Source organism: Pterocles gutturalis, unplaced genomic scaffold (assembly GCF_000699245.1).
Source record: "Pterocles gutturalis isolate BGI_N339 unplaced genomic scaffold, ASM69924v1 scaffold4227, whole genome shotgun sequence".
Classification (NCBI taxonomy): Eukaryota; Metazoa; Chordata; class Aves; order Pterocliformes; family Pteroclidae; genus Pterocles; species Pterocles gutturalis.
The window spans coordinates 7,144-21,573 of NW_010112472.1; the positions used below are offsets into that span (position 1 = coordinate 7,144).

A 14,430-nucleotide genomic window follows, 5' to 3' on the forward strand; every position below is an offset into this window, starting at 1 on the left:
AGCGAGGGGAAAAAAAAAGAAATCCCTCAGGACAGGGCTAGAGGAGACTAGAAAAATATTTTGTTCACCATCTGAAAGATCCTACTAATAGAAATACAGAATCAGGCTATAAATAGAGCTACTTCTACTTAGACTTCAGCCTTTAAAATCTGCTACTTTTGAGGTGATTCATGATCTTCCTTCCTTTTTAACCTCTTGATATTACTACAAGCTCAAAAACCTCGAGAAAAAGAAATTAAACATTATTTAAGGTAACTTTGACAACTTAGGTTGGTTGTTTTCTTGAACAAATTAACTAATTTTAAAAAGAAAAGGCTTTTTAGGTATGAATTAAGATTTATAGGGTCCACAGCATGATGGTAGTAAAGCAGACTACGCAACAGCATCATGGTTTGAAATTTTTGAGTGAGCTGATTGTTTTAGGACTGAGTGTACATTTACAACCCATCTCCAAAAATAAAATGGGATATACAACACCCTTGTTGTTAAAGTCACAGTTCTTCTGTAGAAGTTATGGTTTTCGTCATGCAAAGCAATTTGTTGGGTCAAAACTGATACATAACTGAATCTTCTATTCCATTCCTTAATGCTGACAAGGAGTTTATGAAGTTTCCAAAATAGTGTTTCTTTAACAAGATCCAGGAAGAAAATGTGGAGAAATACATGACAGAAACAGAGCTACAGTGACATATTAAAAGCTAATTTGGAAAACATCTGCTTAATTTAAATTTTACTATTAAATCCAGACATCTACTCATCTTGAAACGGGCTTGCTGCCAGCCTCTCTCCTCAATGTTCTCATATTTTCCACTCATTTTTTCTTACTGGAATCTTTTTTATAAATTTGTTTTCACTGCCAAGTTGCTAAACAGATGTCCAAAAGGCCATTAGCAGCAGAAAGACTTCATTTTTATCAGAATAGATAAAATAGAAGGGTGAAAGGAAGACAGAGAAAAACCAGACTATATAAAATACTCAAACTGGGGGAAGGGCATAGGTAAGGAAGGAGAACACCACAGCTTTGTGTTTTATCTGTGTAGGAGAGCTGCACTGTGCAAACTCTTAACGCATTGAGCGAGAATGGCAAGTAAAGCCATTCTGGATATCCCTTGATAGCTCAGGTCAAAACTATGAGCTCACACAAATAATTATCTAGCTGTAGATTCCTTATTAATTCTAAGGGGAGAAAATAAGTTTTAAAAGACTTAAAAAAAAATCTTACAAAGTTTAAAAACAAAGCTCCAATAAAATGTATCTTAAAGACCATCTTGAATTGCCAGACTTTATGTGGTCAGAGCAATCCATAAGGCATTTGAACTAGACCTATTCAACTGCAGTTTGCTTATTTAATGGCTATCTTTCCAAGACACACCCTGTGCTTTGTTTGCATTAAACACCTCAGGTCATCTCAACTGGATGAATACCTATTAACCTACACGTGCAAGGTTGTGCCATGAAAGTGTGCTTGCACTGATTTTTTCCTTTGAACATTCGTGTTAAGAAAGTCACTGTATCCAGCTTCAGTTGTGCAAGGAGAATATAGTTATCACTAGCCTTAAAAAAGGGAGAGCCACCTTTAGGTAATAAAAAGATTCAGATGCTACTTTTTTTTTTCCTAAACCGGGATAGAAGAAAGGAGAATGAATGGGAAGCACAAAAGTAACAGATCAGTAAGGTCAACCAAGATACTCCAGTTGTGTGTAAAACTTTCTCCCCTCAATCAGCCAGCATAGCCCCCCTTTCCTAGCTGTGCAAAACAGGGTTAACAGTTCTACCAGTTCTGGTTATCCCACCCATCATCAGCTGAAGATGCCTTTTTTGTTGCCTTAGGAGGTTTTTTGGTCTTGCTCTCCCCTCCTGTGTTTTCCCAGTTGGTCTCCCAATTTTCCCAACTGTCGCTGTTACTGTTCTTGTTGTTGGAGACTGTTCCTGAGCCCCACACGTCCCAGCTATCGGAGCTCTTCTTCTCTGTGGAATTGTCCACATAGGTCCAGCTCTCACTGCTTGGAGATTTATGAGCTTTTGGTGGATCTGAGTTGCCAAAGGTCTCCCAGAAGCTTTGATCTACAGCATTGTTCTGGTAGCCCTCCCCTCCACTGTTCTGGTAGCTGTCTGCCTCAGCTGGTCTTTTATGGGGGAGAAAAAAAAAAAAAGGAAGGTAGAAATAAATTGGTTATGACAAACATAACAGTAAAAATAAATGACCACAAAGAAAACTATAATGCTACAGCCCTTTCCTTAAACAAAAACTGAGGATAAAGGCAGAAGAACTAAATACATTGCTCCAAATGGCATAAGCTTATATGCTAATTTGTTAACGGCCTTAAGTACTAATAGGCCCAGGGTGAGGGGATATGCATTTGGAATAATTTTAAAACCAAGGTGCCATGCACTGTTTTGTTCTCAGTTTAACAACTGTCATAAATAGTCAGATTTAATTTGTCCCATTTTACATACAGGAGGTCTACTAGCAAAGACAGAATAATTTCTTCATATTTAAAAAGTACCTGCTACTACCATACTGCAAAGTATGTGTTTAAAGAGACACAGAAAATAATAACGATTAAAAAAAAATACCTTTCAGAATTATCATCTGGTTTGCCAGAAAAAAAAGTGGTGACGTCTCGCCATCCCTTACTTCCAACTCCCTGAACCTAGAGAAAAAAGAGACACTCCATTAATTTGGACTGAAGCAACACCTCTTCCAAGTCCAACAGCAAAAGCCACAACACATTCCTCCCCTTGTTCAAAGAGAACACATATCATCAGCAAATTTCACTCACAACTTACTAATATTACATGGTTGATGTAAAGAACATACACCTGACAGCATCATGCTGCTGGAAGATGTGAAAAGTGGGTCAAATTTAGCTTTTTCATCCATCATGGCCAATAACAGCTTTTGAATTCTCTCATAGACTTCCTCGACAAAAATGCTGGAATTACTCCTTACATAAAATCAAACTTAATGACAGCACTGATGTTTTGATGTTACAATTCATGTAATAGTATTTATATTTCTACTTTCACCCTGTTTCAGTAGTGTTATTTCAGTGCCCATGTAAAATAGCCCAAAAGTTGAGTTCTAGAATAAACATGACTGCTAGGATAATCCTTTGGGGGTTATTATAATGGGCTGGCACTGGATTAGAAACCCAAATTCTGAAGTGACACTCATGGAACTCACTATCCTAAGTCACAGACACAGAGGATGGATCTCAGAATTCAGACTGTAAACAGAACAGGTAACATCACTTTTTTTATTCAAACATTCCCAACATTTAAGGCACTAAGCTGGTACATGATAGAGCTTCCAGTGCAGACTTTCACAGTGCTAGAAAGACAGACCCTCCTAGGTAACACCATACAAGTTATTCAAAATAGGGATTAGACTGTGCAGAACTTCTGTACTTAGCAGTTGTAGTCAGCACTTACCACATCATCAAGTAATGATAGCACAAGACAAAGAAAAAAGTACAGAGCATTAGTAGGTTTAGCCATACAAATGTAACGCAAGCTGTCTCCATATTCTCCAGCAGATATTTTCTTTTTGTATTTGGGACACTGGCTGTCTCATAAGGGGCTTTCCACATCATGCCCTCGGTGAAAATATTACGAGGACTACATCAAACCTGTATAGTTTAACACCCCAACCGAAGTACTGAATACTGAAAATTACACTCTCAATGTCTCTGTGCTCAACACAAGCAGACTAAAGCTGTGTTGTGGTTTTGTTTCACTACAAACTCTTCAGAAGAATATGGAGACTGGCTTACTGTTGGCCTCCTCAAAGGCAGGCAGGCCACTTCCTACCTTGCTGGCCAACTGTGACACCCCCACGGTGACCTCCTCAAATATTTTCCCCTCTTTGACCTAAGTGAATCAAAGTATCAGTAATTAGTCATAAAGTATTACTGAAACCTTATAGACGAGCTTATCTGTGCTTAACAGCTAAAAATAAAAAGCGTAAAAAAACCCCAAATGAAGTCAAAGCTAACAAAGTTAAGAAAATTACATATAAAGTCCATTGATGGAGTGAACCTCAGTCCTTTGGAGTTTGGGGGGAATTTTCTACTGATACACATACAGTTGGAGGAAGGTATCATTACTCTAATGTTGAGCATAAAAACACCAATGTAAAAAAACCCTACAAACGTGAAATTTTATAAATACAGTTTACTATATAAAAAGGATTGGTTTGGAGAGATTAAAAACCCACCAGATCCATTTTATTCTCTATCTTTTACATATGCTTATTTAAATATTGAAAGGGCTTTGAACTTGGGTCAACCAGAATATAGTTGGTGTCTTCACCAATGAACAAATGACAGCTGCTCCAAAGCAAGTGACTTCATATAATCATATACATCCCAGGCAGTGATCACTGAATACCTTCTTCAGAAAGTAACACTTATTTAGAACTAACAGTACACCATCTTAAGGGAAATAAACATTTTTTTTTTAAATATAGAATGCAACATTCCTCATTAAGTTGTCCTACAAAATAAAAATCAGCTCAAGGAAATGCACCCTAAAAATAACCCTGAAAGTAATGCATCTAAGCACTCTGAAATAAGTTGTGGATAATTCTAGAGAACAGGAAACTAATTAGAGTCTTCTCCTGTGATTTGAACTGCTATGTAAAGCTTGTTGAATTAATAAAGATAATGCAAGAAAAATTATTTTGTAATGTGATTAAGCCATTCTTTCCAAATTGAAAATTAATCCATATCCCAAAGTGGTGGCACTGCTTCTCTTCAGAGAGGAAAATCAGTCTGCTTTATCAAAACCAATATATTTTGGGAAAAGGTATGTAGGTAAGTATAGCACCACATTCTCAGAGAAGACTTCATCAAAATTTTGGAGCTGATCCAAAATTCTAGAAGCACAGAACAAATGCATGCCAAATGGGAAAGATGTAAGAGTAGTTTTTTTAAAACATATGAAACAGGAAGGCAACATTTGACACTGGGGAGAATCTTTGACTGAAATTTGTAGTATCAGTCACCACTAGTCACTTATGAGGACTGCTTTGCTTTTTTTATATGCCCACTAGTGACTATCTGCATTTCCTTGGGTCAGCGGGTGTGCTTTCTTCCAGCTGCCGTTAGAAGTGCCATTAGCCACACGTTTTCGGTCATTAACAATTGTAAAGGGACGATGAAAATCTGTTTCAAACCAGTTTCCTAGAAACAACACCCAGCAACTAGAACAGCTAATCAAATTGTTATTTTAGCCCAAGCTTTCCATACGAATGCATGCAAAACTTGGTATTAACTGACTACCAGAATATTCTGAACAAATAACAGTTGCAAGAACATGTTACTTCTATTGATAAATTGTCCCCATTCACCTTAAACATACACTTTGCCCCAACTTCTACCACCCCCAATGAGGCAGCAGGTGAACTACAGTGGCTCAGATTAAGCTGAATTAAAACAACGCTGGCAGGCAGATGGGGAAAACTCTATGCACTTAACACTCAAAGATACTACTGATAGGGTTTGGGGTTTTTTTTTTAGACCTGATTTTTATATCTCTTTAGGGTGCATTTTCATCTTGTCCCATCTTCCGTTACTGAAAGCATGAAATCTATCAAATAGTGTCTAATGGGGAAGAATGTAACAGACTCTTTGGACACGAGACCGATTTGTGGAGAGAAACTACCCACATTAACCTTTCTTTGCTAACATAGCAGGTTTGAATTATTCGATGTTTCCTCTTTGCTTCTGTGCCAGTATATGAAAAACAGAAGGACGCACTGCAAACTGGGCAGTTGTGGCAGGAAGAAACAACCAGCATAACCATGTTCTGCAAGTAATTTACTAGTTCCAAAGTTACCTTTTCCTGTGCAGGTTTGAGAACATTTTCATTTAATGTCTGACCTAACTCTGATGCCTATTTAAAAGCAAAACAAAAACAAAGGTCAGTTATATTTTCCTTTTTTTTTTTTCAAAAACAAAAACAAAACCCAAAGCCAACACCTTCTGCAGGCTAATTTCTCAGCAGTATCTCCCAAAACACGTGAAGCCTTAAGCTTTGATTTATAAAAGCAGAATGAGCTGAAAAGCACACACAGTACAGTGCTGCAGAAAACATTAAAAGAAAATAAATTTAAAAACAGATGCACATGGCAATAGGTTGCTGAAGATGCCCAAAGCCCAAAGTCTGACCTTGCACTGGAAGCAGAAGCAATGGTTCAACCAGCAACAGCCTAGAAGATGGGCCCCTTGCTAATGCCTGCAGCTGAGTGTTTGGAAGAACTGACCTCATCCACTCTTATTTTTCCTTACTAATGGAATTACTTGTAGAATTCAATCTTTCTGGCCAATTTTTCACCAGTTCTTCTGTCTTGCAGTGCTGCTATTGTCATCTATTAGTAACAGCCCAGTCGTTTCTAAGCAATACACAAGAGGCAAAGCTGTGACAGAAGAATTTCTGTAATCTTTTTTACAGGTCCAGATTTGCAGGGAGAGAAAACAACGAGCTTTAGAAATCTACCGTGATCCAGAACAAGATGCGTCAGGATATTGTACTTCAGAGGCATCTTACAAAAATGTCAGCCCACCGTGTAAGTCACAAAATTACTTTAATAAGATGATATTGACATGGACATCAAGGTTTGTAAGTGTTTCATGTGAAATCATTCCTTTCTCTACCACCATAAAAAGCCTTTGATTGATTTAAACTTTTCTTCAGAATTGCCATATTATACCAATTACATTCTGAATTAGCCCAATTAATGCAAAAGGGCCAATTTGCTTGCCAAATATTATTCTTAAACACCAGCAGAGACTAATGAAGTTTCATTTCCTAAGGGTTTATGTCTTATTGCTAAGATTGGTTAGGGTGTGAGCCTCCATTCATGTTCTTCCTGGCAATGGAGCACCTTAAACATCTTTCCTCCACAGATTCCCAGGTGTCTAAAAAGCCTTTCCCTCAGCCACAGCACTACTAGGATCTGCCCTCTACCCAGCCACCACTAGCTTCAATACTTCTACTCCTTACCAGTTCAAAAGTTATTTGAACAGAGAAAGGCAAAAGGTAACCCCATTTCCACCTCACAAGAAATGCGAATGCAAATCACCTAAGGCTTGTTTCCATTGGGAGTGAAGCTAGAAAGTGCTTCAGAAAAACAAGACATGGGATTTTTCATCTCTGAAAAGTCTTTCAAAGTCTATTAAACATGGCAAACTGTTTACACTATATAATACAAAGTGTAATAGACCAAGACTAACAGTTCAGGTACGCTAAGTGAAGTCATTGCTAGAATTAGGAAGAATTCTTATATTATCTCATTTGCTCAACCACATAATTTTGCAAATAGGGAAAGGGAATATTTGGGTACAATTGTGCTTCCACTTGAAGCGCTTCTTCATCTTTACTATTGTTGAATTTAGGACAGCGTCCTAACCACCATTACAAACACTACCTAAGGGGACTTTTATTAAAGAATCTGCCTTCAAACAACACCCCAGGGGAGTTCTTGGTATACTGCATTCCTAATCAGCCATGCAAACGGAAATCCTAACGTCATCTGGGTTTATGAAGAGCATGGACAACAGTACAGCATGTTTTCTGAGGGTGCAGAGCTTGGGTCTCTCTCCCATTTAACCTATTTTAAATAGGTTTGAAGAAACATTACTGTACGAAACACGCAACATTATTCTACACAGATTTGGACTTCAGGCAAAAAAAGAAAAGACAGCTCAAGAGCAAATGCACATATTCAGCACGAACAGTGACACGGAGTCCATGCACAAGAATATATGTGAGGGTGTTACCGGCTCTGGCTGCTGCTTGTAGCCCCAAAACTTTACCCAGACAGCAAAAGAGAAAGAGCAAGGAAGGTAGAAGCAGCTTTTAGCAAAAAATTGGCAGCATTTTTTCAGGCAAGTTAAGTAGCATGAACCTTTTCCAACTTGAACATCTACTGACAAGACAAAACAGTGAATATGTTTGGTCACTACACACCAAATACACTTTTAAACAATATATTACATCAAAAAGATGTTAAACCTGTTCTACAGAGCAAAAGATCAGATGCTTCAGAAAAAAAAAAATAAATCTAAGCTTCAGTAAGCCAGCAGACTCTAGAGCACCATGTTGCTGTGGTCCTTGTCAGCAGATGTGACGAGCTTTTACACTTCATATGATATTTACATTTGCTAATAATACTAAAGAAAGAACCGTTTTCTAAAAGGGAAACTGCCAGAAGGAGTGAAAGAGGAAGACCTGTAGAACACTTAGTTTTTCTAACATAAGCCAAGCAGCAAATACTTTAAAGCTTTTAGGTATCAAGTCTGGGTGCTTTAACAAGGTATTTTTGTTGCAAAACATGCACAAGTTTGGCTCGCTATCTGTAGTATTAACATCCTGCTGCATACATCTGTCTGAACACCAACACCTACCTGCAGGGTTTGCATTTGCTTTGAGCAATAGCATCCTATGCACATCAGAGAGCATTCCAGGCTAACGCTATGCGTACAAGAAGAGTTATAGCTCAAAGTAAAACCCCCTATATCGTATATTAACATAGGCAAGCCCTCTCTCACTCAGAACTTGGACACGTTAAGAATCCTATTCTTCTACATATTTTTACATTTGAATTTCAAACTTTTCCATGCAAACAGATCTTGCTTATGTCAGAGTTCTGTGGAATTCAGGTCTGTCTCTGGTTTAACCCCAGTTCGAAAGAGGAAACGCTTTTGTAATTGCTACTTTTTAAAATACACACAAGCAAGTTAATGTAATAAAATAATATTAAGCACTTCACATTTGTAATATCTCATTAGGCTTCAGCAATGGAAAGATGGCTTGCATTATATCATCAAGAAAACTACTTCAAGATAGTCCCCATTTAAGGTTCACAAACACATCACACGGGTATTTTAAGTCTGCAAGCATGAATTAAAGCATTTCATTCTACTGCCTCTGCAATATACCTGACAGTTATACACAGCAGAGCATCACTGTTTATTTCTTGCTTAGTTTGATCACTGCAGTTGATTGCAATTCCCACAGAAATAAAAACTAGAACCTAAAAATTACTGTGCACTGTGAAGGATAAACACACTGGTCTGCTCATGATCAAGTCTAAGTTAATTGGTGCTGGCAAATACATAATATTTAAAGCCAATTACCAACAATAAGACAGAACTAAATCTATAATCACCTTTTGACTTGCTTGAGATCCAAATCTGCTAGCCTGTGAAAAGACGCAAATACATTCAAGTTTAAAAATCAAAGACGCTATTCCCAGTAAACATACACATTTAGAAATGTTGCGTGATCCTCTCCAAGATGAATGGACCTTTGGCAGAATTCCACAATGAACAGAGAATATCCATGTCACCACCGCTGGTATCTCAGATTGCTCTGGGAAAGCATTGGTCTTTTTCAACATACAACAGGGGGAAGAAAGGCTCTTCAATATAGACTAGACCTTTGTGGGCCGAGGCAGATGAGTATCAATATTTTTGTCTCTCATAAAGTCACTAAATTATTTTTAAGAGATAACTGTTATGCTCATAAAAGTTTGTAAGAACACTAAGCAAAACTGAGAGAAGTTGTAATGTGTTTTTTTTTCACAAAAAAACCTCTTTCTACCATCATCTTGGTAAAACATAATAAATTTTTAATTCCTCTGGTTTCAGTCCAGAGTTAGTTGACTGACTGTCACCTAAGAGCGCAAATTTGCAGAACATGCAGAGCGTGAGGACCATGCCTCAGTTTTTCCCAAAGCATCCCTCTGGGCACAACCTCTGCCAAACAAGCTTTGTATTTAAACTGACAAAAATGCTGTAGTTAGAGAGCAGTCAAAGGAAGGAAAGAAAAAGAAAAAAAACCCCAAAACCCAAACCATCAGCAATTTGTGACTTAGTATTAAATTCCAAAAAATGGCCCTACTTGGAACAGACCAAAATTTCTGCTTTATAAATAAAAATATCCAATGGACAAATCTACAAAAATGTCCATCCAGAAACAAGAGAAATAGTTAAGGCAGAGATCTGCATCCAGTGTGCACCTATTTTATATGCCACAGGCAAAGATACACAAAGAGCAGAGTTTAGTTTGTCTTGGTAATACTTTTAAAGACACATTCCTATTAGAACACTAACAGAATCTCTGAGTTTACAAGAATTACACTGAAATACGTTTTGTTTACTTACACCCTCTTTAGCAGCTGAGGCAATCTTGCTTGCTCCAGTTGTGAAACTGCTCCATCCCTTTAAAGAAAGTGAGAAAGTTGTAAGCTATGTGTGAATAACCAAGTGTTCACTATTACACGTTAAATTAAGTCAAACACCTTCTCCAGAGCAGCTTGTCCTGTAGCCGTAAGAATTACTTGCTAGTAAGAGCAAAAATCATAGTCTCTCACTTAACTGTCATACAGCAATGATTTTCCATTATTTGTGTCCAAACAGCTGCAACAAGAACAAACCCAAGTGCTTCAGGTGTTATTCTACTAAAAACAGCTATATGAAAAAAAATTCCTTCCCCCCTTCAAGGAAGAGAACAAAAAAACCCACACCACTAAAACTTTAGTAAACAGAGAACGGATCTTCAACAAGCAAGCACTGGATGGAGAAAAAAAATAAATCAAGGAGCACCTAATGTATGCCTGGAAAAAGCTGAAGAGAAATCAAGAATTGATGCTCAAAAACATGAGGTCGCAAATGCTAAAATGCCCATCCAGCAATTTTCCTTTTCATAATAAAGCTTCAACCTGCTTGTTTCTTGCAAATTTTATCTTTTAGAACAAAAGAAACAAAGCTTTATTTTGCCCCATTGGTTCTTGGAAGATCTGAAAACTTACCACCACAATCCAGGTTTGGCCACTTCTTAATAGACTTTTCTGTCATGAATCAGAAAAGGCTTCTTCTAACTACTGATTGTCAAATTCTGACTAAGAAACCAGCTAAAAGAAAGTGGAGCAGGAGAGGCATTCTAATGATTTTAAAAAAAAACAAACAAAAAAAAACCCCACAAAAATCCCCACAAACCAAAACAAATTAAAAAAAAAAAAAAAATCACTTCTCAACTGTCAGTTCTTCTCAGTAACTCATTCATCCAGAAGCTGCCCATGTAAAACAAGTCAGGGGAAAACCCACCATACTTGAACGGATAAAAATCAGAAATAAACTTTAATACATGTGTGGTTCTCCATGGATATAATGATGAAGAAATAGATAAGGTTTTTTTTTTTGCAGATCATCACCATGTAATTGTAAGCTGTACTGCAGAATCTTTTAAATGCAGGTTACTATCCATGTCTACCACTGCCTTTTATTGATTCCATTTCCATCAAGGTGTGGATGTTTTGGTAACATATTACCTTTTGGGTTGACTTCCATAAACAGGCTGTAAATAGTAGAATCTTTTTCTCACTACCCCTTCTATTTAATTTGACTATGCCACATATTCAGGTTGAGAGAACATCTTTTAAAAAAAGCAGCAAAAAAAGTATTTTTTGCCTGTCCTTTTGAAGTCTCTTCATTAATTGTCCTTCTTTCCTGTGCTGATACACTAGAAGATAATTATGTCACCACTTGCACAAAAGGCAAAGTGATGTGTCTTGTAGTTTTTACGTTAAGCAGAGTCTCAAGGGACTCAATTACAATTATAGCCGTTCTTTACAGAATGAGTTGGATAGCGCAGCCTGTGTGAATTCTACAGAAAGGGCTCCTTCTGATATGTAACAGCAGAAAATAACGTTTATACATAAATATGGCATGTGTGGGGGAAAACGATCATACACAGTGGAAAGAAAATTGGTTTCCTCTCTAGGATGAGTATCCATGCAAACATTCAGTTTCACTGTAATAAACAACTTAAACTGCACTGTAGTATGCATCTGCGGTCACAAGATGGCATTTGAATCATAAGTTTCAGTGAGATCATGTATTCAAATAATGGTTGACAGTAACTTGGACAACACGGTGTGATCTCTCCTTTGCTCTTTTAGGACATCTGCAATGCATTATAGATGTGGTTTCTAATCTCAACTCTAGCCTACAAGCTATGTTATACCTAGAAAATACTCAGCAGACCTATATTAAGCACCCTGTGGGATCACCTGGGATACTCTTCAAATGCTCAGGCATTACCATTTTCTATTATGTTCTAGTGACATTATTATATTAAAAAAAAGAAACAAAATCCAGACAATGGAACCTGGTGTGGACGTTTAGACTGATCAGGCTCTACAGAAGACTACTGGCCACTAACGCTGGTAGAAAACCTTCCTGTATTTCAAAGTGATTCCAAATCCCAAATATTGTTCAGCACCGTTACTTTGCAGCCTACCAAAGCACCAATACGGCCCTGACTGCCTCCAACTTGTTCCCATTTTCCTTCAACAATGCATCTTTCACTGTCTCTAATCATGACAACTGTTCAACCACATGCTGTTATCTCTTCACACCCTGTGACAAGTATTTCAAATGTTTTCATCACTGCTCAGGGCTCCTGGCACCCATGCACACGCACATTTCAGTCACTGAGCATATCTAATACAGTTAATCTATTTAGCGCATTCCCAGCCTAACTGCTATTCCCAACAGATAATTCCTTTTTTTTTTTTGTTCCTCCAAACCCTGTTGAGTATTAGTTCTTAATCCATTGCTATATCCTCATTTCCTTATTTCTGTGAAGAGATACCAGACATAATTGCTAAGTTTTGCTGGAGTTTCTCCCTTCATTTTGCCTTTTAAAGTCTACCAGTATCTTCTTCACTGTTTGAGAATACAACCAATACTTGACATCTCGCTGTATCTACTTGCAGTCTTTAGTTTCTCTTCTCTGTTTATACTCTCCCATAACGGAAGATAATGTAGAAAAAAACCAGTAATTCAGGTCACAGAAAGCTTCAAGCATTTCCTTACCGAGTACAATGAAGACATTGCATTATTCAGGAAGTCATCCTCTTTTTTCGGAGGGTTTACTGTGTTTCTCCCATAATGGAAGATAAAGTAGAAAAAAACCCAGTAATTCAGGTCACAGAAAGCTTCAAGCATTTCCTTACCGAGTACAATGAAGACATTGCATTATTCAGGAAGTCATCCTCTTTTTTCGGAGGGTTTACTGTGTTTCCAAACCCCACATAGCGATTCTCTTGGCCACTACCATAAGAAAATGAATAAATAGTATCTGTATCACAGCATGCTTTCATTAAAACCATTAAACAAAAACTGAAAAGCATGAAAGAATGATGATTGTTTAACAGATTTATAATATACCAGGAAAAAAAAAGTCCTAAAGCACCTGGCACCCAAAGTACAAAACCACTCACTTCATAAAACTGTAACACCAACAAGGATCCACTGGTGAATCCTTGCAAACTGAAGTGTCCCCTACGCAAGCTAATGTGGCCTTAGTGATTCTCCAGGTTTAACACATCACTGATATCTGAGTAAATCCTGATAAAGTGATACATGAAAATGGGAAAAGGAAAGAAAGAAGAAAACAGTGTTAGCATTAAATACAGTGATTTGAGTTAAATGAGGGTAAGATACTATACACACTACAAATTCCCTACTTTGAAGCCCACCACAGTAACATTTTGAGTTACAAGTTCTTTCTTCAATGCTGTTCAAACATTTGTTATGCAAATGCATTAAGAGGCACTTTCCTTCCTCTTACCCTTTACCATCTATTATAAAACTATTTTTAATAGTAAACAAGATGTAAATTTTAACTACTGGATCAGGATCACAGTTGTGTAGCTGTAGCAACATACCCAAGTCTTTGTTATGCTATAGGGTTAGGCACTCAAAAAGTTAATAAATATTGCATTACCCTTGGTAGGAGCTGACATCATCATTTAACCAGTCTTCAAAAGCCTTGTCAGAAGAAGCAGTCGCAGTCTGAGATTGTCCAGCAGAACTACGGAAAGGAAAGATTTAAGAATCAAACCACATGAAGCAAAAACCGCTAGCTCAGCAGTGCAGCGTGACATATATCATCATAATATAGGTGCAAAATTGATTATTTCTTTCATCTATCAAGTAGAGAACTCTAATGCAACCACTAAAAGCCACTGGAGTATTGAATGAATGAAGCAACAGTAGACCGAGACACAGACAATGATACTCAGACTACAGCGAGCCCCTGAACCTGCTGGATGATGGCCAGCCACGAAGCACTTGTTCACTTGATTTACTGTCGCTTTTTCAGTTAATTTGATTCTATAGTGCAAAGAATAGCAAACACTACACCCAAGAGCAGAAGAACAAAACCGCTGCTGTCCAGCTTTGGTGGTCCTGTTAGTAATTAGCATCATAAGGAAAAAGCCTGTTACTCCCTCCCTGGCATTCCATCACGAACTGGAACAGCGCTGCAGTAAAGGTAAGGCTGTGACACACTATGTGTGATCGACACAACCCTCCTCTCAGGTGGACTACAAGGCAAAAAAAAAAAAAAAAAAAA

The 14,430-nt window shown here is 37.6% G+C and overlaps 1 protein-coding gene across 1 annotated transcript; it reads right to left on the reverse strand.

Annotated features, from left to right (window-relative positions):
• Nucleotides 1-1,522: 1,522 nt before the first annotated feature.
• ARFGAP1 (ADP-ribosylation factor GTPase activating protein 1) lies at nt 1,523-13,887 on the reverse strand (the record flags this gene model as incomplete). The annotated part of the gene is made up of 8 exons (XM_010074044.1): nt 1,523-2,126; nt 2,578-2,654; nt 3,814-3,873; nt 5,842-5,898; nt 9,176-9,208; nt 10,173-10,229; nt 13,028-13,124; nt 13,801-13,887. Coding segments are annotated over 8 exons (823 nt in total), but the record flags the coding sequence as incomplete, so codon positions are not given.
• Between the last annotated feature and the right edge of the window lie 543 nt (nt 13,888-14,430).